The sequence below is a fragment of the Haliaeetus leucocephalus genome, unplaced genomic scaffold, assembly GCF_000737465.1.
Source record: "Haliaeetus leucocephalus isolate CR32 unplaced genomic scaffold, Haliaeetus_leucocephalus-4.0 Scaffold76, whole genome shotgun sequence".
Lineage (NCBI taxonomy): Eukaryota > Metazoa > Chordata > Aves > Accipitriformes > Accipitridae > Haliaeetus > Haliaeetus leucocephalus.
In genome coordinates this window covers 1,198,282-1,224,614 of record NW_010972512.1, presented here as the reverse complement: position 1 = coordinate 1,224,614, position 26,333 = coordinate 1,198,282, and the positions used below count along the sequence as shown (strand labels likewise).

Below are 26,333 nucleotides of genomic sequence, written 5' to 3'. Positions count from 1 at the left end.
TGCTCTGCCTGGCCGCGCTGGGCGCCGGTTGCCGGGCAGGGTCCCCCCCCAACCCCACCGGCACGGCCGGGCCCTCCGCCGAGCCGCTGCAGGACGAAGCGGATAACCAGGAGAACATCCTCTCCCAGGTACCTGCTGGGGGGCACCTTGGGGTGGGTGCTGAGTACCCGCGGCGTGGGGCTGGGCAGTGCCGGGGAGACGCTGGGGTGCAGGATGCTGGGCGCAGCCTGGGGGATGCTGGACGTAGGCGCTCGGCGGTGCTGGGGGATGCTGTGCGCGCCCAGCGCTCGTCGAGGTGCCGGGGGAGTGCGGCTGCAGGGAGTTTTATCGCCCGGGGTGCGGTGAGCTAAGTCCCCGAAGCCCCACGGGGAGCAGTTCCCAGCCTCCATCCTCTCGTTTCTCTGGGGGGGACACTGGGAAATCGGGGAGCTCCTTGGTGGAGCCTCTTTGTGTGCAGAGGGGAGGGATCCAGGCTCTTTCCCCGCCAGCGGGATGCGGTGGAGGTTTCTGTTAGATTTGGCCGATCAGACCGTGTGCTATTATCTGCCCTCGGAAATGGCTAACGCGGAGACTATTGGAAACATACCGTCAAAGTTATTTTCGTGCTTGCGCTTTCAGAAGTGCTGTCTGCAAATCTCCGTAAAGGAAATTCCTGGCGTTGTATGGGGCTAATCAGAAATACTGCTTCACCACCGGGTTATGCTGCTTATAGGGTGGCTTTCGGTCACCCTTCCAGTGCACCCTTACCCTGTTTGCCCACATAAAAATAGCTTGCTCAGGGTAGCAGGTGACTTATTGGGTCTACCGGACACGGAGCATTAAAAGACAGCAGGATGGGGTTCGTATTTAAAATACTCATATTTAAAATTCAAAGCCGCTAGGTCCATTTTATGCAAAGTGGAATAAAAAATACCCTGCTGGAAGAAGCCAGCTTTTATTCCCCTTGTAGGTAGGGATCAGAAAGCTCTGCGCTCTCTAGAAAGCTTCTTGGTCAGCAGATTTCAGAAGAGCCGGCCGGTTTCCTCGAGGTTCAGGGTGTCCAAAGTGTCCTTGTTTGGAACTGTCCAAAGTTCAGGGTGTCCCTGTCGCTTGCCGGGCAAGCAGAGGACGAGAAGTTTGCTAACTGCCGGTGACCTGTGCTCAGCTGTTAGGTGACTACGACAAGGTGAAGGCGGTGTCCGAAGGCTCCGACTGTCGGTGCAAATGCCTGGTCAGACCCCTTGGCCGCGGTGCCTGCCAAAGGATTAATGAAGGCGCTTTCAAAGCAGAGGATTTTTACACGGTGGAAACCATCACGTCGGGACCCAGCTGCAAGTGTGCGTGCGTGGCCCCCCCCTCGGCGCTCAATCCTTGCGAGGGGGACTTCAGGCTGAAGAAGCTGCGGGAGGCGGAGAGCAGCGACCTGAAGGTAGGACAGCAGCTTTAATTCGGGACTCTCTCGGGAAGGGCAGATCTTCTGAAGCCTTTTGTTTCGGAGCTTCTCCCAAAAAACTTTTTGCCTAAACTTTTTTGCTAAAAACGTCTCCTAGTTACTTTTATATCTGCATGTGCGATACAAAAAATCAAGCTCAGCTTAAGGGATTGATTCGAGTAGCTGCAGTCGATGATTCACTCGATTCATCCCGTGCTGCCTGGGGTCCACCGTGGCTGCCTGCACTGGAAGGCCAGGAGGGACTGGGCTGCTCCCTGCCCTTTGTCCAGCTCTAAGTGTCCCCGGGAGGCAGCTCTTGCTCCACTTAGCAGCTGCCAAGTCTTTTCCCATCACTGAGAAGGGCTCCCGAGGCCCCACACAAAAAGCTGTTTTGGCTTCCATGAGCCGAAAGCTGCTGATGCGTCAGTGTGAGGGTGTGTTACACAGCTGGCTGATGGCAGGATGGGTTTTGTTGTTTTAAATGCTGACGCTTCTGTACTATTTAGTATTTTTATCTCCTTAGTAGTACATACCTGTTTTCCAAATGTGACAGCGTTTGTTCTGAGTACTCCTGACTTTTACTGGATGCTTACTCCAGCAGCTGGCAGCACACCCTGCTGAGTTTCCCAGTTTGTTACCTGCGTCGGGCAGCAGAAATCCTCCCCAAAGGGCCACTGGCTTGGTCCAGCCCTGGGAAGTCCCCAGAGTAGAAGGTTGAGTACTCGTGGCACTCGTGTAGGTGGTGATGGGATGTACCCTGGGGCAGCACTGCTAGTCCCAGCTCAGGTGGGAAGGCAGGCAGTGTGCAGGCTGCTGCGGGGCAGCCGGCCGCCGGGGCCACCGCGATGGGTTTGTTCTAATTAATTTGGAGCTCAAGGATGTGTTTCATCTTGTCCGACTGCAGACAGTTAGCAGCTTCTTGTCCAAGCTCCCTTGCAGCTAGGGAAGATAAACAGGCACAGGCAGACAATCCATCATTGCAGGGAAGGAGGAGTCCCGGTCCGGAGTAGTTTGGTGGTCCTTCGTCTGCAGGACGAGCCAAGATGTCCAACTTGGCCTTAGATGAGGAGCTGTGAGCTCTCTGCGGTTAGGGGAGAGGACACCCTCCGAGGTGACAGGGCCACCCCTGTAGTCCCTTGCCTGGAGGCAGGCAGAACTCCTCCACCAGCAGCTCCCACCTCTCTCCCTGTCCTCTCCAGAGCCGGTCAGCCTCCAGGAGGAGCAGAGCGGCATGGCTAGCTGCACCCTTGGCTCTGGCTGCCTCTTCCCACCGGGGAGCTGCTCACAGCCAGCTGTGGTGTGAAAGCTTGTCCTCTAGGAACTGGCCCAGGCTCCCCCGCTCATTTCGCAAGGATCCGCGGCCAAATGATTTCACAAGGTTTATCCAAATATACACACGTGGGGTTTTTTCTTTGCTGTGAAAGTCAAACCCCAGGAGCTGTGAAAACAGGCTTGCTTTCTCGCCGAGCACAGAGCCCCTCCTGGGGTCGGGCTAGCTGGGGACAGCCACCTCTCGTAGGAGAAGCTGGGAGGCAGGAGAGGACACGGCTCCAGTTCTTCTGTGACTCATGAGGAGCAGCTCCCACGCTCATCAGCTGTGGGGGGGCCGGGAGGGCCGGGCCAGGCCACTTCATTGCTCCTAACAGCCCCAGGGGTTTTACTCTCCTTGTTGGTCTGAGGAGCATCGTTCTTGCCCGGTCCAGCAGCGGGAAGCGTGTAGAGTCGTGCTCTATGTCTCTTGTGTTTTACTAGGCTTTCTTATGCTCTGACTCAAAAGCCCTAGGTACTCCACATGTGTGAGAGCCGTGGGAAGTTCCCCAAAATGAAAGACCTCCCTTACGACAGGCGGGCTGGAGGATGCGTCCCCAAGGGAATGGCGAGCAAGGGAGTAGATAAGCCCAGGCAGCAGGAACGTACTCCCCCGGGTCACCCCCTCTCAGTTGAATGGCGGCACTGGGCATCCCAGCTGAAGGTTTCAGTCCCATCTGTGCCTTTAATAAGGTCCCGTGGGAATTCATGGACCATCAGATCAGCGAGAGCCAAAGTCGGCAGTGGGTGAAGGAAAGGAAACAGCGAGTTGGCGTGTGCATCTGTATGGTCTTTCAGGGAGGGTCAGCTTGGTGCTGGCAGGGGGTAGCTAAATCTAAGATCTATTTTTGTGAAATCACAGCATGCCGCTCTTCTGCTTGTAGGCACAGCGTACGTTTTGGGCGTCTCGGGTGCAGAGTCTGTGCAAGGAGTCTGTGCAAGGAGTCTGTGTTCAAGAAGATTTGGAAGGTGGTTAATAAAGTCTGCAACCTTTGTGCATTGATGGAAATTATCCAGCCTGGAGGGAAAGCGCATGTCTCCAGTGGCTGTCTGGCAGGTTGTGTGCATTGTATCGGTCGTCTCCGTCCAGTTCTTGGTGGAAAGTGGATGCATAGCCATAAAACAGTCCTTGTCTCTTAATGCTGCCATTTTATCTGGCCCAAAAAATCTTTCCTTTGCTGTCAGCTCCACAGGGAGACTGCAGAGGCCGGGGTGGAAACTCAGAGTGCTGCCAGCGGTGCTGCCTGTACTTCTCCTGTGTTTATGGAGCTCTGTCGACCAGTTTGTAGCTGCTGGGAGAAAATGTCACCGCCTCGTAGTAATTCCCATGCATTGAAAATACTTCTCAGCCGTCGGGGCTGTAAGGTCTGCAGCACCACGCTGGACACGTGGGGACACGTGGGACTGGAGGGAGCAGGCGCGTGGGGGGGCCGAGGCAGGGAATGACCCGGGAGCCCTTCTCACCAGTCCATGCCTTGCTCAGCGCTGTCCTCTGCGGAGTGAGCACCAGGAACCATACGAAATGCAGAATGAGGGTATTGCTGTCTGGATCCCCAGGATCGGTGAGCAAGGGCTGGTGCTGGGCAGGATGCGGGGACACGATCCTTCCCGCTGCGGGAAGGGGGTGAGTTAAATACAGGACGTCTCTGAAACGGGTGGTTGAAGGAGAAGGCAGCATCCCTCCGATAAAGTTGTTCTCCAAGGAAGCAAACTCTTACCAGGCTGGCACTGAATTTCAGTTGCTTCACTCTTGCATTTGTGAACATTTTACAATTTTTTAACAAGTTTCTTCTTGTTCCAGGAAAAAAAAAGCACAGGATGGCCTGAACTCAGAGTCTGATCTCAAACTCACTTTTATTTGAGCTGCCGTTCTCTTGTTGCCTCTTTTGCTGCCAGTCACGTCACTGGTGGAGTAGCTAAGCCTCTGGGCTTGTGAGCCTAGAGCTGACAAGGAAGGCAGTGCTTCTCCTTGCTCTGCTTACTAATCCCCAGAACCCAAAACAGGCTCCTGAACCCCTGAAGCTCTGCACGCTGTGCTCCTGACTGCAGCAGCAATGTGGCAGGGCTGTGTAAGGAAAAACTTGCTTTTTAATAAACTTCTTGCACTCAGAAGCGTGCATTGCCCTTGATGTTTTGGCTGTAGAAACCACGCAGGGTCCTTTACAGTAAGTGCCTCCGACTGACGGTGTGCTCCCTTTGCCTTGCAGCTGTCCTCCATCGTCGAGATGCTGGAAAATGCCTTTTATGGCTTAGACCTTCTGAAGCTGCACTCGGTCACAACCAAGCTGGTGGGTCGGGTGGAAAAGCTGGAGGAGGTAAGATGAGTCCTGCTCTCCTTCGAGGTCGTTGCCTTCGGTGGGACTTGCCTCGAGTCAAGTTCTTGGTGCCTTTGGTGCATTCAGAGCCTTGTTCCTTTCGGAAGAAATGTTAATTAACTATTATTTGGCTGAAACTAAACTAGACCAGACTAGACTCTTCACCGTTCCTCATGGGCAGAGCCCACCGCATCACCACCCCGCCAGCCTCCCCTGACCCTCTCCAGTTCCCCCCATCCCTTGTGGCCCAAACTGGCTGTGGGATCCCAGCTGTGGCCTCACCAGGACCAGCATCTCCTTGGGGTCAGAAGGGCCTGCTGTTAAGTTTTTCCTCTTCCCAGTTCTACGTCTGTGCTGGTGTGAGAGTTGCTCTCAACTGGATGCTTTTGTGCTGTTTGATGTGGGGGCGAGAGGTTCAGGGCTGGTGCTGGGGTACACGCACCACGACTGCTGGTAGCCGAGGAGGTCAGATTCCTTAAGGACCGAGTTACATCTTGGCCTGCATTAAAAAAGAGCTGAACCCTCAGCACTGCTAAAAAGGTAGATAAAGTACCTTCCATTTTTTTGAGAGCAGACTTCCAGTGAAATCATTTTCACTTCCATACAGTTTAATATCGCTTTGGCTAGCACAACGTAGGGTTTGCAGTTTGTTAAGCTGCGCTCAGCTATGTAGCGACAGGTTGCCAGATTAAATACTGGAGTTTTCTCCCGTGGTCCATATCTGGGACAGTAATTCCACATTCTTGTCAGAGTGGAGCAGTACCATTTGTCTGCAGCCAGGAGCCGAGAGGCGATGATTTATAAAGCCAAAATTCCACTTGCAAAGTGTTTCGGGAAGGCACGGCATGCTCTGTCCCGGGGTCAGGAAGGAGACAGCCGAGAGGAACACACTTGCCTGGGGGGCTCTGGCTTTCCAAGCACGGTGTTTGACCCAAAAGGGGGATAAGGGGTTTTGAGGTCTAAAAATAACAAAGAACCAGTATTTTTGTTTGTAATCCCACCCTCCTCCTGTGGTTTAGTGTATTCTCCAAGTTGTTACTTGGGTTTGCTGCTGAGTCTTTGCTAATTAGGGGAGAGGAGCGAGGGAAGCGGGAGCCGTGCTGCCAGCCCTGTGCTGTGCATCCCCGTTGGGGACCTTTGCCACTGGGCCACTGGTAGCCACGGGTCTAGTGGTGAGCCCTGTCCCACGGCACGGTGAGCAGGGGATGCTGCCGTGAATACAAAGGGCCCCATCGGGACCAGCCGATGATCTACTGCTATTTAACATCCACAGTTGCTGGATTAGGGATGATGGAGGGGACAACCCTTTTCTGGTATCGTTTATGGATCTGTGGTCCATGAATTTGTCTCACCCTGAAACTAGTTGACTGAAAATGGTGCTGTTAGACATTGTCACCTTTAAACGGATCAGGCCAGAGTGACACAGCCCATCAGGTCAGTGAGTGGGGAGCGCAGGTTCCTCAAAGACCTCGCTGGTGGTGGAGTCGGAGGCTAAGGTAAGGTGAGCGTTAGGAGTTTGGGTATTGACAAATGACACAGGTGATTACTTCGTGTGTGGCTATCGCTGCACTCTTCTTCGGTACCGAAGTGGCCCTGTCTACCAGCCTGCTCCTGCACAGGGGGTTCAGTGTGAGCGGTGATGGTGGCATTTGTCTGTCTGGGCACATTGGGGTGACCTTGCAGCGTGGCTGCTCTGCTCGCAGCCCGTCGCAGTGAGGCAGATGGGCAGAAGTAGTCTGGTCTGGCTGAAGTGGTTTGGCCAGAGATGGAGCGGTGAAGGTGTAGGAGGGGGGAATTCACAGATTTGGGTCTTTAATTTCCCAGAAGTGGGGCTGTAGGATCATGTAACAAGCAGCTGAAGCTGCCCGCAGGCACTCGGATGGGATGAAGGACAGGAGGGGTCTGGGTTAGATGGAGATTCCCCAGTGCCGCTGGGGAAGGGCAGGGCAGAGCTGGTGCAGGCAGCGCAGGCAGCAGGTGTGAAACTTTTCCTGCTGCTGGCTTAGCACGCAAATGCCTGTTGAGAGGAGGATCACACCCTGCATCGGCCGCAGGATCTGATACAACAGACAGCTGAGATGCTGAACAAGAGCCTGGCGTGGCTTCAAAGCATCGGCCTCCCAGGCCGGTGCGCTTTTGGCAGCTGCTCCCCGGTGAAGCAGCTGAGCGGCCTCAAGCAGCATCACAGGCCAGGCTTTGGTGGTGCCTCCCCACTCAAGGGGAGGCAGTTTTTATCCCTAAGCATGTCATAAAGCCAAACATTACACACAATAAGAAGTGATAAGGGCACAAGGCTGTCGGAATCAGTCATCCTCCCAAAAGGAGGATTGTGTCGAAGCTGCTTCTGCTCCTGCGCTGCTTCTAGGAGAGCGTCACGAGATCTTCTGTTCCTTTTCTTACTACAGCAAAATGCTTGCTGGGAAGTCCCTGCGTTACTGAGCCTCAAAATTGCATGAGAAATCTGTAATTCACAATTCCTGGGAAAAGACTGGGAATTCAGTTGCCCATGGAGTGGGTTGGGGGTTAACCGAGCTCAGGATGATATTTTTGCAGAGATGAGAAGGTATTGTGAGTTATTTCCAGTATAACAAGGTATTTGACACAAACGGTGCCGGTAAGGGGAAGGAACCCCCGAATACTTGGTCCTCCTCTCAGCGAGGCAGCTTCTCTGCTTTGTCTTTAGCTTGCAGCTGTTGCATCAGCTGGCGATTTTCAGGTCGCAGATGGAGGTCACGGTGGGTTTTAGGAGAAATTAATGGCAGGACAGATTGAAAATGAAGGATCAGGGGGAACCGCCCCCAGTCTCTCTGCAAAAACGCTTTGGTTGATGTGGCACCTATTCAAAGCAGTTGCCATTGAAGATGAGAAAGACCAAGGAGCGATAAGCAGAGACTGCAACAACCCCTTGGATACAAGGTGTGCCAATGGTTGTGGGGGCTGAGAAGGGCAAAGGAGTTTGCCTGCCCTGGGCTGCCCAGTGAGTCGCAGCCAGCCCCAGCTCCCTCCCGCTCCCAGAACAGCTCTCTGAGGGTCACTGGCTCTCTTCCTCTCCCCAAATTCTCCCTCTCTTCTGTGGGAGCAGAGAGTGGTGGGGAGGAGTCACCCTCGAGCGCCGGCGCTGCGTGGCCGGGCAGTGGGGCAGGACCAGGAGAACAGAAACCAGACAAGTGGGACGCCGGCCTCGAGGACTTGCCTCGGGGGTCAGGCAGGCAGCGGCCAGCCAGGATGGGACCCTGCTAGGAAAGGGGGATTAATAAATGAGAGATGAACTCGCTGCCATAAGCAAAGGATGCAAGGCTGGGACTTTAGGTGTTTTAGCTTGTCTTTTCCTTCTACGAACCGGTAGGCATGGCTGAAGATGGGTGTTGAAGAACCTCAGGGCCACTCTCCCCCTCCATGGGGCCCTGTGCAAAGAGTGGATCTGGGATGTACACACCAGGGATGGGGTTTCTGGATCCCACTGGGCTCAGGGGCACCTTCGTAGCAGCTGAAGTGCCAGCTCCATGGAGAAGCCCAGCTGTGAGCCCAGGATGGGAGCACAGAGCTCGCTGGCTCCTGGGCTGTGGCGTGGGGGCCACGGAGCATCCCTTGTCTTCGCGTGGGGTAAAGTCTCCTCTTTTGCTTTTCTAGGGCATGTCTGGGAACTTCATGCAGGAAGGCCACGAGACAGGAGCCAACGTGGAGGAAGGCTTGCACCGCAGGGACAGGGAGAACTGCTCCAGCCTCATCACCAACAGCCTTGCCGACATTGAGAGCTCGCTGCAGCGGGACGCCGAGGCTGCCTACACACACGCAGAGGTATGACCGCCCAAGCGGGTTGCAAGGCTCGAGCTCGCTGCCGCCGTGCAAACCAGCCCAGAGGGTGTCTCCTGGATGTGGCCCCCGGCAGGCCACCGGCCCGGGGTTATTTTCTTCTTGGCTTGGCCGACCCCGTTTCCGTGCCTCCAGCTCCAGGCTGCTTCTCTCGGCGCAGACCAGCTGCCGCCGGGATGTAGGAGGGAACAGGAGCAGGCGGCTGCTCCCTGGGCCTCCCCCCCTTCCCGTGGGGTTGTTGGTTTTCGAGGTCAGCGGCGGCCGTGCTGCTCGGAAAGAGTGATGTCATTGCGGGGCCGGCTGGGAAGCGCTGGGAAACTCGGAGCCTTTGATTAGCAGGGCTTGGGGGCTCGGCGGAGGGACAGGCTGTCGCCCTCCCTCCTGGGCAATTACCCCTCCCCAGCCAGCCCCTGCTCCGGGTGGGCTGCGGGCAGAGGCTTGGGCATCCCGCTGGCTCCGGTACTGCGGGGGTCCCTGCAGGGTCTGCCCGGCGTGGGGATGTCCTCTGCCTAGGGCAGAGGTTTCTGTGGAGCCCCAGAGAGAGGTGCTTTGGGAAAAGGCCTGCCCAGGGTGTCCTGACCCCCTTGCTGCTTCAGTGATGCAATCTCGGGTGGTCTCGTGCTGCTCTGATCCATGCGGGCTGGCTCCTTGGAGCATCCTGCCTTCACCGCAGGGTCCCCTCTACAGGGCAAAAGGAGGTGTCGGGGAGGGGGGGGAGCAGTTGCCGCATCATTTCCAGCTCCGAACAGAGGTGCTCAGCTCCGGGGGGTGAGGACAGCCTGCGCATGGCCCCCCTGACACGGAGAGCAGGCGTTGGCGGGTCCTACGCAGGGGTGGGAGCCCTGGTGGGGAGAAGGGTGGGCTCCCACACCTGCACTGTGGGTCGGCGGGTGGGCAAATGGCACCGACCGTGACGCGCCAGCGCGCTGTGCTCCAGGGAGAGCTGTGCCGCAGGACAGAGGGTCTCCGGCAGCGTTCCCAGCCCCTCTCCACTGCTCCCCGGGCCGTAACCTGAGCAGGGGCTCCGCTGCCCGCTGGAGAGGAGCCAGCCCCAGCCAGGCAGGAGAGCGAAGTGCAGGGCTTTTATTACCCTGAGTGACCTCATTTCCCACTGTTCCCCTTTTCTCGCTGTTAATTGCGGCAGGGCTGCGAAGGAACCCTGGGCCTGTCTTCTCAGCCAAATGGGCACGGCTTCAACCTTCGGGCTGTCTTTCCGATTTCCTTTAATGAGATGAAATCCTTCAGGCATGAGCTGCGGCAGCTGGTGGCTGCCTCAGCACGGGGTTCCCGGTCCCTGCCCCTGCCCTGGGGGGGTTCCCGGTCCTGCTGGGAATATGCCTTCAGCCACTCTGCTCTACCAAAGCTTGATGCACGTTGCGTGCTCTTTACGGATCAGCTGCCGGCAGCGGTCCCTGGTGTGCAAGGGGTTGTCTGGTGAGTGGACGTGAGAGTGGTTTGCGGTGAGGGATGTGCCCTGCTCACGCCACCCTGGGGTCCCCCCACTCTGCCCACTCGTCCTGCATCCCTCAGCCTGTGCCTTATTGAGCCCTGAGTCCTGGGTCTGCAGAGTGGCACCAAGGTCAGGCAGAGGCAACGCCGCTCTGTCACCCCCGCTGTGTCCTGGAGTGTTTCCCACAGCAGAAGGGACGGAGAGTGGCCCTGAGAAAGGAGGGAGGACAGAGTCTCCTACCCAACCTTGGCTGGCCAGCCTGACCTGCCAGGTCCCCCAAAATGCAGCTGCCCTGACTCATCCCCTAACAACCTCTTGCGTCTCTTCCAGGGCAAATACGAGGAAAGATTCCTGAAAGATGAAACCATCTCCCAGCAGATCAACTCCGTTGAGTCCCTCCCGGAGCTGCACCTCTCTCCAGAGGACGAGAAGCCCAAGCAGCTCTTGCAAAGGAAGCTGCACGTGAGGAGCCGGCCGCCTTCCAAGCCCACCATCGTCCGAGGGGTCACCTACTACAAAGCCCAGTCCACCGAGTCGGAGAACGACATCGAGGAGCAGCGTGAGTTGGGTTTGCAGCCGTGTCCGGCGGGATGGCTGGCTGCATCCCTTAGCAAAGCCAGCGCCTGCCCCCGAGTCCTGCCTTGCCCCCTGGGAACCTGTGGGCAAAGCTTGTGGGGTCACCGTGGAGAAGAGGGTTTGGAGGCAGGAGGCGGTGGGACGGTTGGTACCGCGCCGCTGGAAGCAGCGAGGCGGCATCCAGCCTTTGAGCCCTGCGCAGGGGAGCAGGGCGGCGGTGTTATTCCATGGAAAAATCCCCGGTAGCTAAGGAAATAGGTCACTGCTACAGTTTAGTCCTGCAGATCCGCCTGCCCGATGGCATCCCGGGAGGTTTGTGCGGTGGTCGGGGTGGTGGGAGGCAGCTCAGAGGTGTCGCTGGCTGCCCCACAGCTCAGCAGGGTGCTGCTCGTGGCTCCGAGCCCCCAGGGACCGGCAGCGCAGGCAAACAAGGCAAGAGCCCTTTCTCTGCAAAGCCGGCTCAGCGGCCAGGTTGGCCAGCGCAACCGTGCGTGGGCTCGTGAGATCCCCGAGATGAGGAGGAGCAAAGGGCACCCGTGGTGGCCGGGGAGCCCACGTGGACACTGTGCCCTGGGTGAGGCACCCACTTTGGCAGCCTGGGGTTAGGCGGGTGGGATCTGGCTGGGCGCTGCAGCTGTGTCTCCATCCTGCCCCATCTTTGGGAGCCGGCAGGACTGACTCGCTCTCCATCACCTCCCCCTCTGCCCGGTCTGGGGTCGTAGACGTGGCTGTGATGGGGTCTCGCTGACCTCTTAACGTGGGCACCGTCAGCCCCTGCGGTTCACCCAGCCCATCTCCAGCTGGAAATTAAGAGGAAAACCAGGTGGATTTAGTACAAGGCAGCCTGGAGAAGTGGGCAGCGGAGCCAGAGCGGTGGGGCAAGCGCGGAAGGGCCGCAGGGGACCTGCTGCCGCTCGCTGCGGGGCTGACGCCCGTGCCTGTGTTTGGCAGCAGACGAGCTGTTCAGCGGGGACAACACGGTGGACCTGCTGATTGAGGACCAGCTCCTGAGACCCAGCAGCAGGGTGGGGGACGGCGTGAGGAAGCCCTCCCCGGTGGGATGGCCGCCCTCCCCGGTGGGATGGCCGCCCACCCCCGGGAGCGACCCCACCACCCCGCCGGCCGCCGACACTGCCGCCACGGCCACGGTGCCCTTGTCCCCTGCCACGTCCACGGGACCCACGCCAGATCCCACCGCTGTGAGCCGGCTGACCCCCACCCCGGAGACCACGACTGCCCCGGCGGGGCTGGCAGAGGAGGAGACCCCGCAGCTACCGGCAGCCTTGGCCAGCACAGTGGCGGCCACGGAGACCCTGCCCACAGCCACCACCACTGTCCCCAGCCCTGCCGTGGCCACCACTGCCGGGGCCTCGAGGGATGTGGGGACGAGCCCTGCCCTGGAGACCAGCCCAGGAGCTTGGGGACAGGTGGGCACCCCCGCAACGCCAGTCAGCCCCACCATCCCCGCCACCCCGAAGCAGGCCCTGGAGGAGGAGGACATCAGGAACATCATTGGTGAGTGCCTGCAGGTCCTGCGCCGATCCAGTTGTGCACGTGGGGGCTGGCTCATGCCTACAGTGTGTCTTGCTAAGTGCAGCACACCTGGATTTGGTCACAGGCGGGAGGTGTCATGGAGATGGTGGCTGGACAGCACTTTACTGGGGTGCCAGGTTTACTTGCTTGTTAACTCTGGAACCTACTGTAGTCTCCTCCCAGTTTGAGGGGTTGGGCAGGGCAGAAAGAGGCCTCCCTGGAGATGGATCTGAGACAGGCAGCAGCCTCAGCTGGGGCACGGACATGGCTGAGGCTGTGGGGAGCTGTTTGCAGAATCTGGCCAGCACTGGTGGGCCTCATGAGGCTGAGCCCAGGCTCAGGCGGCAGGGGTACCTGCTGGGTGGGCAAGGGGCTGGAGGACGGGGGGCGTGGGGCCCATAGACCCCCAGCAGGAGCAGGGAGAGCGTGGCCACCTTGCCTCAAGCCTTGTGAGCCTTTTTCTCTGCCCACGCAGGGCGCTGCAAGGACACGCTGTCCACCATCTCGGGGCCCACCACCCAGAACACCTATGGGCGCAACGAGGGGGCCTGGATGAAGGACCCCCTGGCCCGGGAGGAGCGGATCTATGTCACCAACTACTACTATGGAAACACGCTGGTGGAGTTCAGGAACCTTGACAACTTCAAGCAAGGTGGGCTTGCACCATCCCTGATACTGTGCCGGCCACCGCTCGGCTGGTCCAAGTAGCATCCCTGTTCCCTGGGGTGCTGCACCATGGGGGGATGCTCTGCCTGGGGACCCTCCCCTCTCGGGTGCCGGTACCTGGCGTGTGGGGTTCAGAGCATGGGGCATGTCAGGTTGCCTGTGGTGGCTCTGGACTTGCTTGTCACCGTGCCAGGCTGCGGCTGGTGGCTGGGGAAGGAGCGCAGGCAGGGCTGGGGGCAGAGGGTGCTGGGGGCTGCTGCGGCAGGGCCACCAACCCCAAAGCGATGGGAGGGTCTCGCCAGCAAAGCGTCTCTGCCCCGTAGGTCGCTGGAGCAACTCCTACAAGCTCCCGTACAGCTGGATCGGGACAGGGCACGTTGTCTACAACGGCTCCTTCTACTACAACCGGGCCTTCACGCGCAACATCATCAAATACGACCTGAAGCAGCGGTACGTGGCCGCCTGGGCCATGCTGCATGACGTGGCTTATGAGGAGTCCACCCCGTGGCGGTGGCGAGGCCACTCGGACGTGGACTTCGCTGTGGATGAGAACGGCCTGTGGGTCATCTACCCGGCCATCAGCTACGAGGGCTTCAACCAAGAGGTGATCGTGCTGAGCAAGCTGAACGCGGCCGACCTCAGCACCCAGAAGGAGACCACGTGGCGGACGGGACTGCGGAAGAACTTCTACGGGAACTGCTTTGTCATCTGCGGGGTGCTGTACGCGGTCGACAGCTACAACAAGAGGAACGCCAACATCTCCTACGCCTTTGACACGCACACCAACACGCAGATCATCCCCCGGCTGCTCTTTGAGAACGAGTATGCCTACACCACGCAGATAGACTATAACCCCAAGGACCGCCTGCTCTACGCCTGGGACAATGGGCACCAAGTCACCTACCACGTCATCTTTGCCTACTGAGACCCCCCCCGCCACAGTGGGGCACTGCGAGCCAGGGGCCACCAGCACCTTTTTATTATTATTTTTATTGTTATTATTGTTATTTTGTACAAATCAAAGAGTAAATGATGGTTTTTGTTTCAAGCTGGTTTTTTTTTTTTTTTATGGTGGATTGTAGATCGATCCCCAGGCCAGAACTACCCCCTTTGTTTTTGTTGTAACCTTGCTTCTGCTTTTCCTTCCCACGGTGAGGAGCTCTCCCTTTTGGGAGGGCAGACCCAGCTCTCCTGCCCGGGGAGGAGGAGGTGGCCCAGACATGGTCCTCCTGATGAGGTTTGGTTTTTTTTTTTTTTAGCTAAAGACGATGGGCAAGAGACCCAGAGCCAGTGCAAAGCTGGCCTTTCTGCTGCAGGCACCAGGTCCCAGCGGGATGCCGATGTCTGCTTGTCCTGGTGGAGGACACGCGTGTCCTGCGGGAATGTCCCATCTCTCGGGTTCATCTTCCCAGCTGACGTCCAGCAGGCCCTTTGGAGATCCTGCTGTACAACGGGGCTGTGAGTGCAGTTCCAGCAGCCCCTGGTGCTGGCACTTACGCCGAGGACTGTCCCCTCCACCCGGGGCTCTGCCCTTTGCAACCCGCTCTGGGGGGCCGGGGGCACCCCGAGCCCCGACTGCCATCTGGAGCGAGCTGGCGGCGGGAGGGGGATGCTGTAAATATGTGTAAGATGGCTTTTGTTTGTTCATTTTGTAACCCCAAATAGTCCCCTTTTTAGCATTTGCTGGGTGAAGGCTCCGCTCGGCCGGGCGCTGGGCTGCCGGGGCTGGGGGAGCCCTCGGGGCTGGGGGAGACCTGGGTCCCCATCCCGCTGCCGTTCCATCTCCCGTGGGGTCTCGGCCCCCGTGCCCTCTCACTGCTGCACTCGCCCTGGTCCTGGCTGTTGGCCAGCGGGAGCCCCTCGCAGAGGAACAGCCCCTGCCCTTCTGCCCGGCAGCATCTTGTATTTACCTGCTGTCAATAATAAAAGATCAAGTACCTTTGCAGCTGTTCGGGGCTTTCTTTGGGTCTAGTTCACCCTCTGGGTGCATTGAAATGCACAGGGGGTTTTTTTTTGGGTGGGTTTTGGTTGGTTCGGCGAGTGCCAGTTTACACACCGAGTGGCAGTAAGGCATGCTGGCTGGAGGAGGGCTCTGGGCTGCTTGGGCTTGGCACCAGGGCAGGGTGGCATGGCCACATCCAGCCCTGAGAAGAGCTTGGCTCTGTCATGCCTGCAGTTGCCCTCAGGTCACCAAGGGCTGCGGTAAGACCTCCCCCCACCATGGTCTCCTCTTCCCCAGACTCTGGGGGAGCAGCTCGTAGAGGTTGCCCCCTCCCCAAGAGGAGGAGACGGGGGAGGCTGGGTGCATGTGTCTTGGGCAGTGCCAACGCTGGGCTGAGCAGAGCCACGCTGCAGCCTGCGAGATGATAATGTGCTTAAGTAAAATAGTATTAACAAGCAAAAGAATAATAATAATAAATAAAAGAACCATTTTATTGCCTTCAGTGCTAGGGACACAGAGAACAGAACCACACCGGACGAGAGATGCTCTCCACCGGCGGAGCCCAGAGGTGCTGGCTGAGGATGCGGTGCCGCAGCGGTGCCGCAGCATTCCCCGAGCCCCCGGCCCCCAGCAGCAGCCCTTTCCAATGTGCTGAGCTGCGCCAAGCTCAGCCACCGCCGCCGGGTTCCCTCCTCATCTCTCTGGCAGCAAACACCCCCCAGAGCAGCTGGCTGCCCCTGCCCGGGGCTGCAGGGGGGAGTTGCGTGCCTCTGGCTGGGGCACCGCCGGGGTTTTTTATTTTTGACTATTGTGTGAGCTGGCCCACAGTCAGGTGGGGCCGGGGCCAGGAAAACGAACTGGTGCAAGGAGCGCAGCCAAACCCCTTGCCGAGCCCGGCTGCTTCCCAGCAGCGTGAGCGCCGAGGGGACGGGGGGCCTGTGCAGCTCGCGCTGACTACGTGGCAAAGGGCAAAGCTTTTCCATAGTGTTGCAAGGCACATACTTTACAGGGGTGTATTGCTCCTCACCCTCCTCCTCGCCTCCCCCCAAGCTGTTTGTCTTGCTGCAGGATCAACCTTTATTTCCTAACGGCCACACACAAAAATAATAATAATAATAATAATGATAATAAAAAACCCACATCAGTCGGTCAGCGGTTCAGACAATGAAGGAAAGGCAGATGGCTGGCAAACTGAAGCCCACCATCTTCTGTGCTAACTGCAAAGGGAAAAAAAAATAATGTAACATGCTGAAGTCATTACGAAAGGCCGATGCTCTGCTGGTGTCTCATCCCAGCTGAGCACCGCAGTGCACCACGCGCTGGAGCCCCTCGGCCCACCTCTGGCCCAGGGCTTGGCTGACAAACTTGGGACCAGTTAACAGAGCTCTGCAGCGGGCTTCGTAATGTCGACTGCAGCAAGAGCCGTGTCTCGTAGCTCAGTGCTTTGGGGCAAATGGCACGCTCCCCTGCTGCGTGACGGATGGCTGTCAGTGCTGGCAAGGCAGAGAAGGGGGTTGTGGGGGTGAGTGTGTGTGCGTGTCTCTGTGTGGGTCTGTGTTTCAGGAGGAAGGTGCTGTGGCTGTGTCCCACTGAACTGAAGCAGCTCTTCCACCCCGGCACGGCCAGCGCCGCTCCGTAGGCTGTTAGCAGTGAAAAGCATTAAATATCACAACCCCCCCCGCAAAAAAAACCCCCAACAAACAACCAAACAAAAAACAGAGGGGAAAAAAAACCCCACAAAACAAAAAGAACAGTAGTACAATCTTTGGAAATGCATGTGCTGCACCAAATCACCACCCTTGGGCCAAGCCCCAGCCTTTTGCCACGCGGCCGCGTGGGCTGAGGAGGACAGCAGCAGTGTGCGGGAGAGTGCACACAGGTTGGGGGGGATGTGTGGTGTGTGTGCATGCGTGTGTGTGTGTGTGTGTGTACACTGCCTCGGAGGGCAGCTCAGGCCCCGTACCACTGTAGCCGTGCGGGTTGTTCTGCTTGTAGTGCTTTGGCTGTAAGTGCTGGTTCCCACCACCCGGCTGGGTGGCTGGGGCTGCGCTGCCCCATGGCACCGCTGCAACCCTGGGCAGCAACCCAGGGCTTCCCGGCAAGGGAGGCTACACAGGCAGGGATTTGGGCAGGCGTGTGGGGTTGACGAGGAGTGGGGCTGTCTGGCCAAGGCCAGCACAGCCACTCTGGAAAGAGGGGGGATGCTCTTGCTCCTAGGGCGCAGGGCCAGGGCTAGGGTGGCAGGCTCGGTGTGGGCTGTGCGGCTGCGGCTCTGCCTGCACCCGCAGCTGGGAGCCGGACACGGCTTCCTCCTGCTGCCCTGATTGCACTGCAGGGATGGAAGCCTGATCTCGAGCATGGGCCTCTGCAGCTGTGTCTCTGGGCAGGACCCCAGTGCTCAGCACGCCACCTCAGGAGGCAGTTTAACAGGAAAAAAAAGTAAAAAACAACAACAACCAAAAAAACAAAAACAAACCAACCCACAATTTTGGACAGTGCATAAGTAGCAAGGACGTCCCGTGTCCCCTCCTGCACCAGCCCCAGGCACCAGCTGCTGATGCTGACACCAGAACTGCAGCAGCGTGCCTCACCCGCACCTTCGGCACCAGGCATCGCAGGCTGCCTGGGTCCCCCCAGGTCCGTCCCTGGCAAGCGGCCAGCTGAGCTGTATATTCCCTGGGCAGGATGCGGCCATTGGGTAGGGTCAGGCACAGGAATGGACTAAGCAGGGTCTGTCCTTGCTGTGCCGATGTGCCAGAAGTCCCAGGGACCTGCTAGCGAAGGGGCTCCGTCTGGCAGCAGGACCTGCTGCATGCCGGGCGCACAGGCCGTGCTGCTACACCTCAGGAGCTACTGCAGGGATTTGACAATAGCCCTCAGGGTATGGGGTGTCTCCGAGACAGAGGGAGACGCGCTGTAGAAGGTGTCAGTGTGATTTCTGCGCTGCTCTCGGAGGTACGGAGGGACAGATGAACTTTTGATGTGGAGGATCCTGGTGTCCATCACTTCGCAGTCGATCTGCATCATCACCTCGTAGTCCTGCCCGTTGATCACATTCTCTGCAAAAGTAGGAAAAAAAAGAAATTAGAGTTAGCCCTGCAAGCTGGTGACCCAACAACACCAAAAGCAGAGCTTTCTGGACCTTTTTTTTGTCTGGAGCAGGAGCTGGAGAGGGGGGGACCCCCTTCCTTTTTGCAGCTCCACACACAGAGCTCCATCTCACACAGCGCAGCCCCAGCCTGCTCGTGACACCTCAAAGGGCCCAGGCCATGCTTAGCATGTGCAGTCACACCTAGAAATTAATATAAGTCCTTTCTTTTCCCCTTCTTCACCTGCACATAATTACCGACGGAGTTTGCGCTGTATAACATTTATTACCAAACTGTTGTTCTTGAGCCACTGAAGTGTAAGGGTGATTGAAGATAGGGCTTATTTAAGCAAGCTGAATGTTTCACTTTCTTTTTATTGGTTTAAGAATACTGTAACCCCCCTTGACAGTGAGGATCCAGAGGAATTTCTGCACCAGATTATTAATAAAAAAAGTTAAAATGCGATCTCTCGCAAGAATTAACTGTGCCTCATTACTGTGCTGACCTGGCTGTTGTACCTGCGTGACGTTGTGGTGTGACATTGGAGAAGGCCATTCGCCTTGAGAGGCCTCCGGACACAGGGAGAATCAGGCCAGTACATGGGACCCCGGCACAAGGGCATGCCGGGCTGCATCGCCCCAGCGCGGCCCCAGGCCGGGCATGTCTGCTGCCACAGAAGCTCCTGGGCTTACAGGCAAAGGCTGTGCACATGGCCAGCATCTGCTGCCTGGATTTAAAGGTGGGAGGCTATTCCCTGCATAGACAGTGTGTCCAGGAATGTGAGAGCCGAGATCGGATTTCCAGGCACGACCAATCCTTGCCTTTCAGAGTCAGAAACGCTGACTGCCATCGGCAGGGTTTTCTTTCTCTGCCTAAGAAGATGGAAGATCACCTAATGGAAAGCGTATGGATTGGAGGAATGCAATATACATTACTAATTTTTACTGTTTTCCTGGATTAACTCTGACTCTGGATGACAGCTGACAACCGTGGCCGGACCCTCTTGTACCCCACGCCACCTGTAGAAGCCATTAGATCAAATATGTCTGGTATAGTAATGAAAAGCAGGAGCAAACCCTTGCTAAGGGGGCTGAGAGCCTGCAAGGGAAATCAAAGCTCCCACCTGCAGAAATGAAATGGAAAAAGCTCTGTATGTGCCACCGAGCGACTGAGGCCAGGAGCAGCTGTGCATGTCTCTGTGTCACTGACCCAAACACCCCGACAAGCGCCTGTCCCCGCCACGGTACTGCTGATAAAGCCCTGCCATAGCTTTGGGTGCTGCGTCCCCAGCTGGGACCCTTTTTGAGGCCATCCCACCCGGTGACCCCTTCTCTCATGCTTTGGATGTGCCTCTTGGTTCCCAGCCAGCAGGCTCAGGACCAGACGGTGGAGAGGGCTGTGCTGGTGGTGCTGCTCAGGACAGGGGGCTGCACGGGGCAGCAGAGGGGCACGAGGGGAAGCTCGGGGAGGGGGGGGGGGCAAAAAGCCTGGAGACAGCAAATGGGAACAGATTAGCTCCCTGTGACACAGCAAGCTGAAAACACAGCTCCTCAGCTCTCACGTTGCAGACGACAGCTCGACAGGACCCCAGCTATGTGAGAAAATGCGCTCCGAAGCCACAAGTGGGTGAGGTGGGATGGGATGGCAGCCAGGGCCAGGAAAACCTCTCGGTAAGGCAGTAAGACTTTCCCGTGCCTGCCCGCAGCAGCCAGCACAGTGGGCTATCGTTAGGTTCCCTGGCACTGCACAACGTGGAGGAGAACAGCAATCCCAGAGAGCACCCGTGCGAGGGAAGGAGCTGCACTGCGTGGGTGGCAGCGGGGAGCATGGGAAGCGGATCAGCCCAACTCAGCCAGCTGGGATCCTGCCTCTCCCAGTGCTGACACAGGCTCCTTCCGTGAATAAGTGGACCACGATTAAGTAAGCCACAGCTCTGCTACCCTGTGCAAGAGGTGCTGCGTCTTGAGGTTGCCACAGCTGAGAGAGCTGGGAGGAATACACGCTCACAACGAGCCTCTCTGGGCCAGCAGGCATGGAGGGGTCTCACACACCCAACTCAGACATTTGCAAAGTGCTCGAATCCTGCCCTGTGTCTATGAATCAGCCCAGGAGTGACACTCGGGTTGAGACAGCTATCCCATTCCTTCCCCTTTTGGATTGAAGGTATTGTCGATGAAGAACTGTTGCAGGGAGCCTCTGCAAAGGGTCTCGTCTCCCAGGGATGAGGACAGTAGCGGGAATGGCTCAATTCCCACGACAGACATTTCCAGCAGCCTTTCTCATTACCGTTAGCACCAAACTGACTTAGAACAGGAAGTGGGATTTTTCCGCAAAGACAGCAGTTACTGCTTGGTGATGCTGCCGGGCGCCTGGATGGGCTGCGCTGAAAGGAGCAGTCCGAAAGCCATGCCAGCCCCGGGACGCCTGGCCACCATCGGAGAGCCCTGCCTGGCCCACCCCAGCCCAGAGGGTGGAGGGGCTGATGCTCTGTGTAAACCCACGTGATGCTCTCAGCAAAACAACAGGCAAACGTGACCTGAATGCAGTCGGCGCAATCTGATGTTTGGAAAGACTAGCTCACTGTCAAAGGGGCAGGCATTGCAAAAATGATTCCACATGGCTCCGTCCCGAGCTCGATGCCATTAAACTGTTTCACGATCTGGATGAGGAATAGAGAGCATACTCATAAGATTTCTGGAAGATGCTAAACTGGAGAGATTTCAGCCACCTTGGAGTATTGGATTAGACTGCAGTTTCAATAAAACAGAGAAGCTGTCCAAAATCTTCAGGATGCATTTCAACCAAGGCCAGAGTGAAGTAAAATGCTCAGGAGAACTGGAAAACACGAGTACAAAATGGGGCTGGGCAGAAGCGCTGCAGAAAAGGCTCGAGGACTGCAGAGGATCACTGCGGATAAGCCAACAGCATGACAGGACTAGAAATAGAATCACAGAATCATTTAGGTTGGAAAAGACCTTCAAGATCATTGAGTCCAACCATCAACCATGCCCACTAAACCATGTCCTGAAGTACCCTGTCTACTCGCTTTTTTAATACCTCCAGGGATGGTGACTCAACCACCTCCCTGGGCAGCCTATTCCAATGTCTGACAACCCTCTCAGTAAAGAAATTTTTCCTAATATCCAACCTAAATCTCCCTTGCCTCAACTTGAGGCCATTTCCTCTTGTCCTACCTCCAGCCACCTGACAGAAGAGACCAGCACCCACCTCACTGGGCACACTGCTGGCTCCTATTCAGCTGGCTGTCAACCAGCCCCCCCAGGTCTTTCTCTGCCGGGCAGCTTTCCAGCCGCTCTTCCCCAAGCCTGTAGCGCCGCATGGGGTTGTTGTGACCCAAGTGCAGGATCCGGCACTTGGCCTTGTTGAACTTCATACGATTGGCCGCGGCCCATCGATCCAGCCTGTCCAGATCCCTCTGCAGAGCCTTCCTACCCTCAAGGAGATCGACCCTGCCTCCCAACTTGGTGTCATCTGCGAACTTGCTGAGGGTGCACTCGATCCCCTCATCCAAATCATTGATAAAGATATTAAACAGAACAGGGCCCAACACCGAGCCCTGGGGAACACCACTTGTGACCCGCCGCCAACTGGATTTCACCCCGTTCACCACAACCCTCTGGGCTCGTCCATCCAGCCAGCTTTTCACCCAGCAAAGAGTGCACTTATCCAAGCCATGAGACGCCAGCTTCTCAAGGAGTATGCCATGAGAGACAGTGTCAAAGGCCTTGCTGAAGTCAAGGAAGATAACATCCGCAGCCTTTCCCTCATCCACTAGGCGGGTCACCTGGTTGTAGGAGGAGATCAGGTTGGTCAAGCAGGACCTGCCTTTCGTAAACCCATGCTGACTGGGCCTGATCCCCTTCTTATTCTGGACGTGCCACGTGAGTGCTCTCAAGACAAACCGTTCCATAATCTTCCCTGGTACCAAGGTCAGGCTGACAGGCCCACAGTTCCCCAGATCCTCCCTCTGACCCTTCTTGTAAATGGGAGTCACAAGCCTCCAGTCCTCTGGGACCTCCCCTGTTGACCAGGATCGCTGACAGATGATAGAGAGTGGCTTGGCAAGGACCTCCGCCAGTTCCCTCAGTCAGCTTGATTTGATTTGATACCAACATCTGGGAGACACCAGTGGAGCACAAGGTGGGTTTTCCAGGGAGGCCCCGACGAGCGCTGAGCTCACCAGTTGCGTATGGCTGATCTCTGGAGGGGTCAGTGTAGGTAACCAGTGCCTTCTCTCAATGCTCGGGTCAGCGTGTACTGCGCTGCCTGAGCACGTACCCATCACACCTCACGGGGAGGCAAATGCAGGCAGAGGTGTCTGTGAAGGCAGGACTGACAGCCCAAAGTTGCTGCGCGTTGCCGCTGCTCATTTGCTGGCTGCAAGGTCAGCACTGCCAACGTGCATTACACAGGGCTGCTTAATAGCCCAGAGCAACACCAACACTGAATTATTTCTAAAGTTTATTGTGTTGAATTACCTATGACTGATGTTTTGTGGGATTACATAAGTGAAAACACAGGAACGGATGTCCTGTAGAGGTGTCTGGATTTATAAATAGATTTATTGCTCCTCTTTGAAGTTCCGAACATACAGCCTCTCACACGGTACAGCCTCAGGCTTAAGAAGCTATCCTTCCCAGGCCAAAAGGCTGTGTTGCAGCTAATTATTTGTTAACAGGTTTAAAAGCTGTGCTTCAGATGATGGACTATTTCAAATTAACAGCAAAGGTAATTGTGCCAAGCGTTGCTGTTCTCTGACGGCACCTTCTCAAAGAGGCTCACTGGCTCTCGCGGGCTGTACCAAACTCCCAGCATGAGCTTGGTCTAGGGAACAGAAATCTAATTCCCCACTGCTGCTCTCTAGGGTTTATGGCAGCTTCTCTTAAAAACAAACATGTTGCAAGATCCAACTGACGAAAGCTAAAGTCTGCAGTCCAAACCAAAAACGTTTAGCAAATAAGGCTGAGGGTAATAACTACTGTTACAAATTACTGAAGATGATGGAAGATTGTCTTCATAATTGAAGCACTAAATTTTCAAAACTGGCTTATGAGAAAGACCATTAAACCAAAGTCCTCCTTCTCCCCTTAGTAGTACTGACACGTATCAATCAGTTGAATGTTCAAATGTCCACCTTTGAGATCAGACATCTACTTCTATAAAAGATGCTGTCTTAGAGAAAGGCAGAAGACAGGCGGAGGGCTTGAGAGGCAGGCAATGAAAATCTTAGTGTCTGTTCTGCAGTAAGTCAGAACAAATGGTGATGTCAATTGTCTCTCTAGACTCAAACTCTATACACGTCAGTGGGCTGTTTGGCCCCATGGATGCAGTCATAGGGCAGGAACACGTTATTCTGGTAATTTACCCTTTCCCACTTACATGTACCCTCCCCAAAAGGCTTTGCTGCAGGAAAATGCTTGTCTTGAACACTGCACAGTTCACAGAGGGGCTGAAACAGAGCTCCCCTGAAATGCCACCTGACCTTGCTGAAGTGTTTCAGGGCTGTAACTAAACACCATGGAAGAGCTTCGCAGCTTTCTGAAGGTGTGCTCACACCTTAGGTACACTGATAGACCCTTGTTCTACCAAATCATCTATGAATTTGGTAGAACAGTCCCACAGCGGACTACCCAAAAAAATACTCTGAGACCAATACTGTATAATTTAGGGCCTGGGCCACTGATTTGATATCCCCAATCCTCAGACTCTTTTCTAAGGCCCCAGCTGCCTTTGCAGTAGGTAACCCACGTACCTACTGGCTGATTTCTTAGTAGGTGACTTGTTAAAGTGGTCAGAACCTGCCTGGCTCTACTCCCACTGTGCTCACTAAATACACAGTTAAGCAAGCGTCAGCCACGTACATCTGGACTACATGTCCTCACTTCTTCTGGTAAGATACAGGAAGGGAAATCGCTTGCCCCATCTTTACTTTAACTACCTGTCTTTGACAGTAAGGCCAAAGAATCATTCCCTCCTCGTGGACAATAGTGTAGAGTGAATCTGCTATCCATGGAATTAGTTTAGTTGATGTCAAAGTAGGTGCCAGGGAATTATCTCTGCGCAAGGTGATACAAAACCACCAACTCTTTTAAAACCATCTTTGCTGAACAGCTACTCATGCCCTTTATACTTTCCACATTTCCTTCCAATGAGAAAGTTTGCTTTGCCACACCAGATTCCAAAGACGGCCTGTGTCAGTGTTAATTTACACCTGGAGCCCCTTCTGTAACCCCATGTATTACACCAGCAGGAACCAAAGCAGCTTGCAAAGAGCCACCAGATGTGTTCCAGTACCTGGTTGCTTTGCATTAGCTGTGCCAAGCTGACGATGCTAAAGTTAGATTTAAAGAATGATTTAGCACCAAACTACCCAAATAATTTATATTGCAACCTGCCCTGGCCCAAAACAGAGCTTATGTTTAGAGCAGCACAGAGTTCAGAAAGCGCAAGCTTCAGAAGAAGATGAGGGCACCAGCTGCACGCAGCCCTGGGGCTGGCCTGTTGAAGGGCTGCAGCTGTCCTCAGACATAATTCAGGGGGCTTTCTCTGCACTGTCACTTCTGCAATCTTCCATCTCATCTCTGCTGAGCAGCCCTGACTGTCCTACCCAGCACATCTGCACAATGTTTCCATCTGAAGGGTTGGTATACACTACCAAATAAGTATATAAATGAAGCAGTGTTACTCTAACAGCTACACAGACTAAAAATACACTCACTGCAACAACACAGCAGGGTTCCTAAAACATTTACAGATTTGCTTGTTAGACAGGATTATTTGAGGCAAGGGAGAAAGTTATATTGTGACCCAAATAACTTCTCTTTTTGAAAGTAAATTCCTGCTTGGAACTACTTCCAAACAAACCAGTTGCAATGGTCTTGCCTCTGTGGACTCGGCTGTCCTCAGTCCCTGGCCCAGGTTAAGTGAAATCCTGGGCACTTCAGTTCTCCAGGTCTCTGAGCACCTCTCCAACAGTGAGCCAGGCTGCTGGGTCTATACGCATACAAAAACAGGGGCCATGGTCAGAAACACTGGATCCACATAATCAAAGTCACTTTGATAAGCCACGAGCTGACAGCAAGGAGACAGGGTCTCTCCCCATGCCTAAGCTGTTGGAACATTGGTGCCAGGGGCTATCCAAGCGGGATATATACAGGCATGAGGGGTAAGCAGGAAAACTGGAGGAAACAAGCTCTCTGTGCCTTCCTAAGTAAATAATGGAGCCACAGGAGAGATGGGCACTGGCTGCGGATGAGGAGCACAACATGCCCTTAGCTTACACCACTACGTGATTTTTGGAAAAGGCCAGCGCCTGTGGGCAACGCGGTCAGTGGCAGATCTGTGCCATATTTGAAACCTAACCAGCTGTGGCAATGCTAATGACAAGGGAAAAAAAAAAAGAAGAGAAAACAAAGACAAGGGGCAAAGCTGTTCTGCTGCACAGAAAACTCTCTTGGGAGTGAAGGAAAAAGACTGGAGAAAGAGCAACTCTGTCAGGCAGAACCATCCCATGCCTGCTTGGGAGGCACAAAAAGTATAAACAAACTCTCCGCACAGCCTGCAAATCCAGACATACCCACTTACAAGACAAATAACTGCACACAGGAGAGCAGCCTAGAAAGGCATTCCAGTAAAGGCTTCTTTCAAGAACAAGGGCTGGAGGGCTTGTCCCAGGACAGCACATAGGGGACTGCTCCCTCTGAGCGCAGCAGGGAGGGACTGGGATGCATGGGCACGGTCCCTTCGGTCCCTACCATGGGCCTAGCATCTTACAGATGCTGTTAGAGCTGAAAAACCTTTCTGGCCCAATGCTACCTTTGGTTTTAAATGCCAGCAACTCCTCCTCTTCCTGCTGCGCTGGCAGACTGGCTGGTCTCCTTTTCTAGCCTTGGTACTGCCTGAGGACAGCTGTTCTGCACAGGCAGAAAAGCAAAGTCCTGGCAGCAAAGTCCCATCCAACCTGTACTTCTGCCTCTAACAGTGACCAGTAGCACAAGCAAAAGTCAGGGCAAGCCTGTACTTTTGGTGATATGTGAAATCGTAAATAACTGCTTCCTAGCTACCTTATTACACCATTCATGGTTCTTCAGGTTCTGTTATAACCCTTCCCTCAGCCATTGCTGTCAAATTCAGTAGTTGCTGTGGTAGGGAAGCTGTTACCCTTAATGTTCATTCATGTTGCTTTTTTCCTGCATCTTTTGTTGTTTTA

The 26,333-nt window shown here is 55.7% G+C and overlaps 2 protein-coding genes across 2 annotated transcripts in view; one reads left to right on the top strand and one right to left on the bottom strand.

Annotated features, from left to right (window-relative positions):
- Positions 1-14,208, top strand: part of OLFML2B (olfactomedin-like 2B) — a 14,800-nt gene extending 592 nt beyond the window's left edge. The window contains exons 2-9 of the mRNA XM_010581989.1: positions 40-128; positions 1,145-1,408; positions 4,927-5,034; positions 8,665-8,826; positions 10,628-10,856; positions 11,825-12,388; positions 12,882-13,058; positions 13,396-14,208. Of these exons, the coding sequence (XP_010580291.1) occupies positions 40-128; positions 1,145-1,408; positions 4,927-5,034; positions 8,665-8,826; positions 10,628-10,856; positions 11,825-12,388; positions 12,882-13,058; positions 13,396-13,997 (2,195 nt within the window). The 3' untranslated portion in view covers positions 13,998-14,208. The remainder of the gene's footprint in view (positions 1-39; positions 129-1,144; positions 1,409-4,926; positions 5,035-8,664; positions 8,827-10,627; positions 10,857-11,824; positions 12,389-12,881; positions 13,059-13,395) is intronic.
- A 1,555-nt stretch (positions 14,209-15,763) lies between these two features.
- Positions 15,764-26,333, bottom strand: part of ATF6 (activating transcription factor 6) — an 82,607-nt gene continuing 72,037 nt past the window's right edge. Inside the window, exon 16 of the mRNA XM_010580975.1 lies at positions 15,764-18,073. Within this exon, the coding sequence (XP_010579277.1) occupies positions 17,865-18,073 (209 nt within the window). The 3' untranslated portion in view covers positions 15,764-17,864. The remainder of the gene's footprint in view (positions 18,074-26,333) is intronic.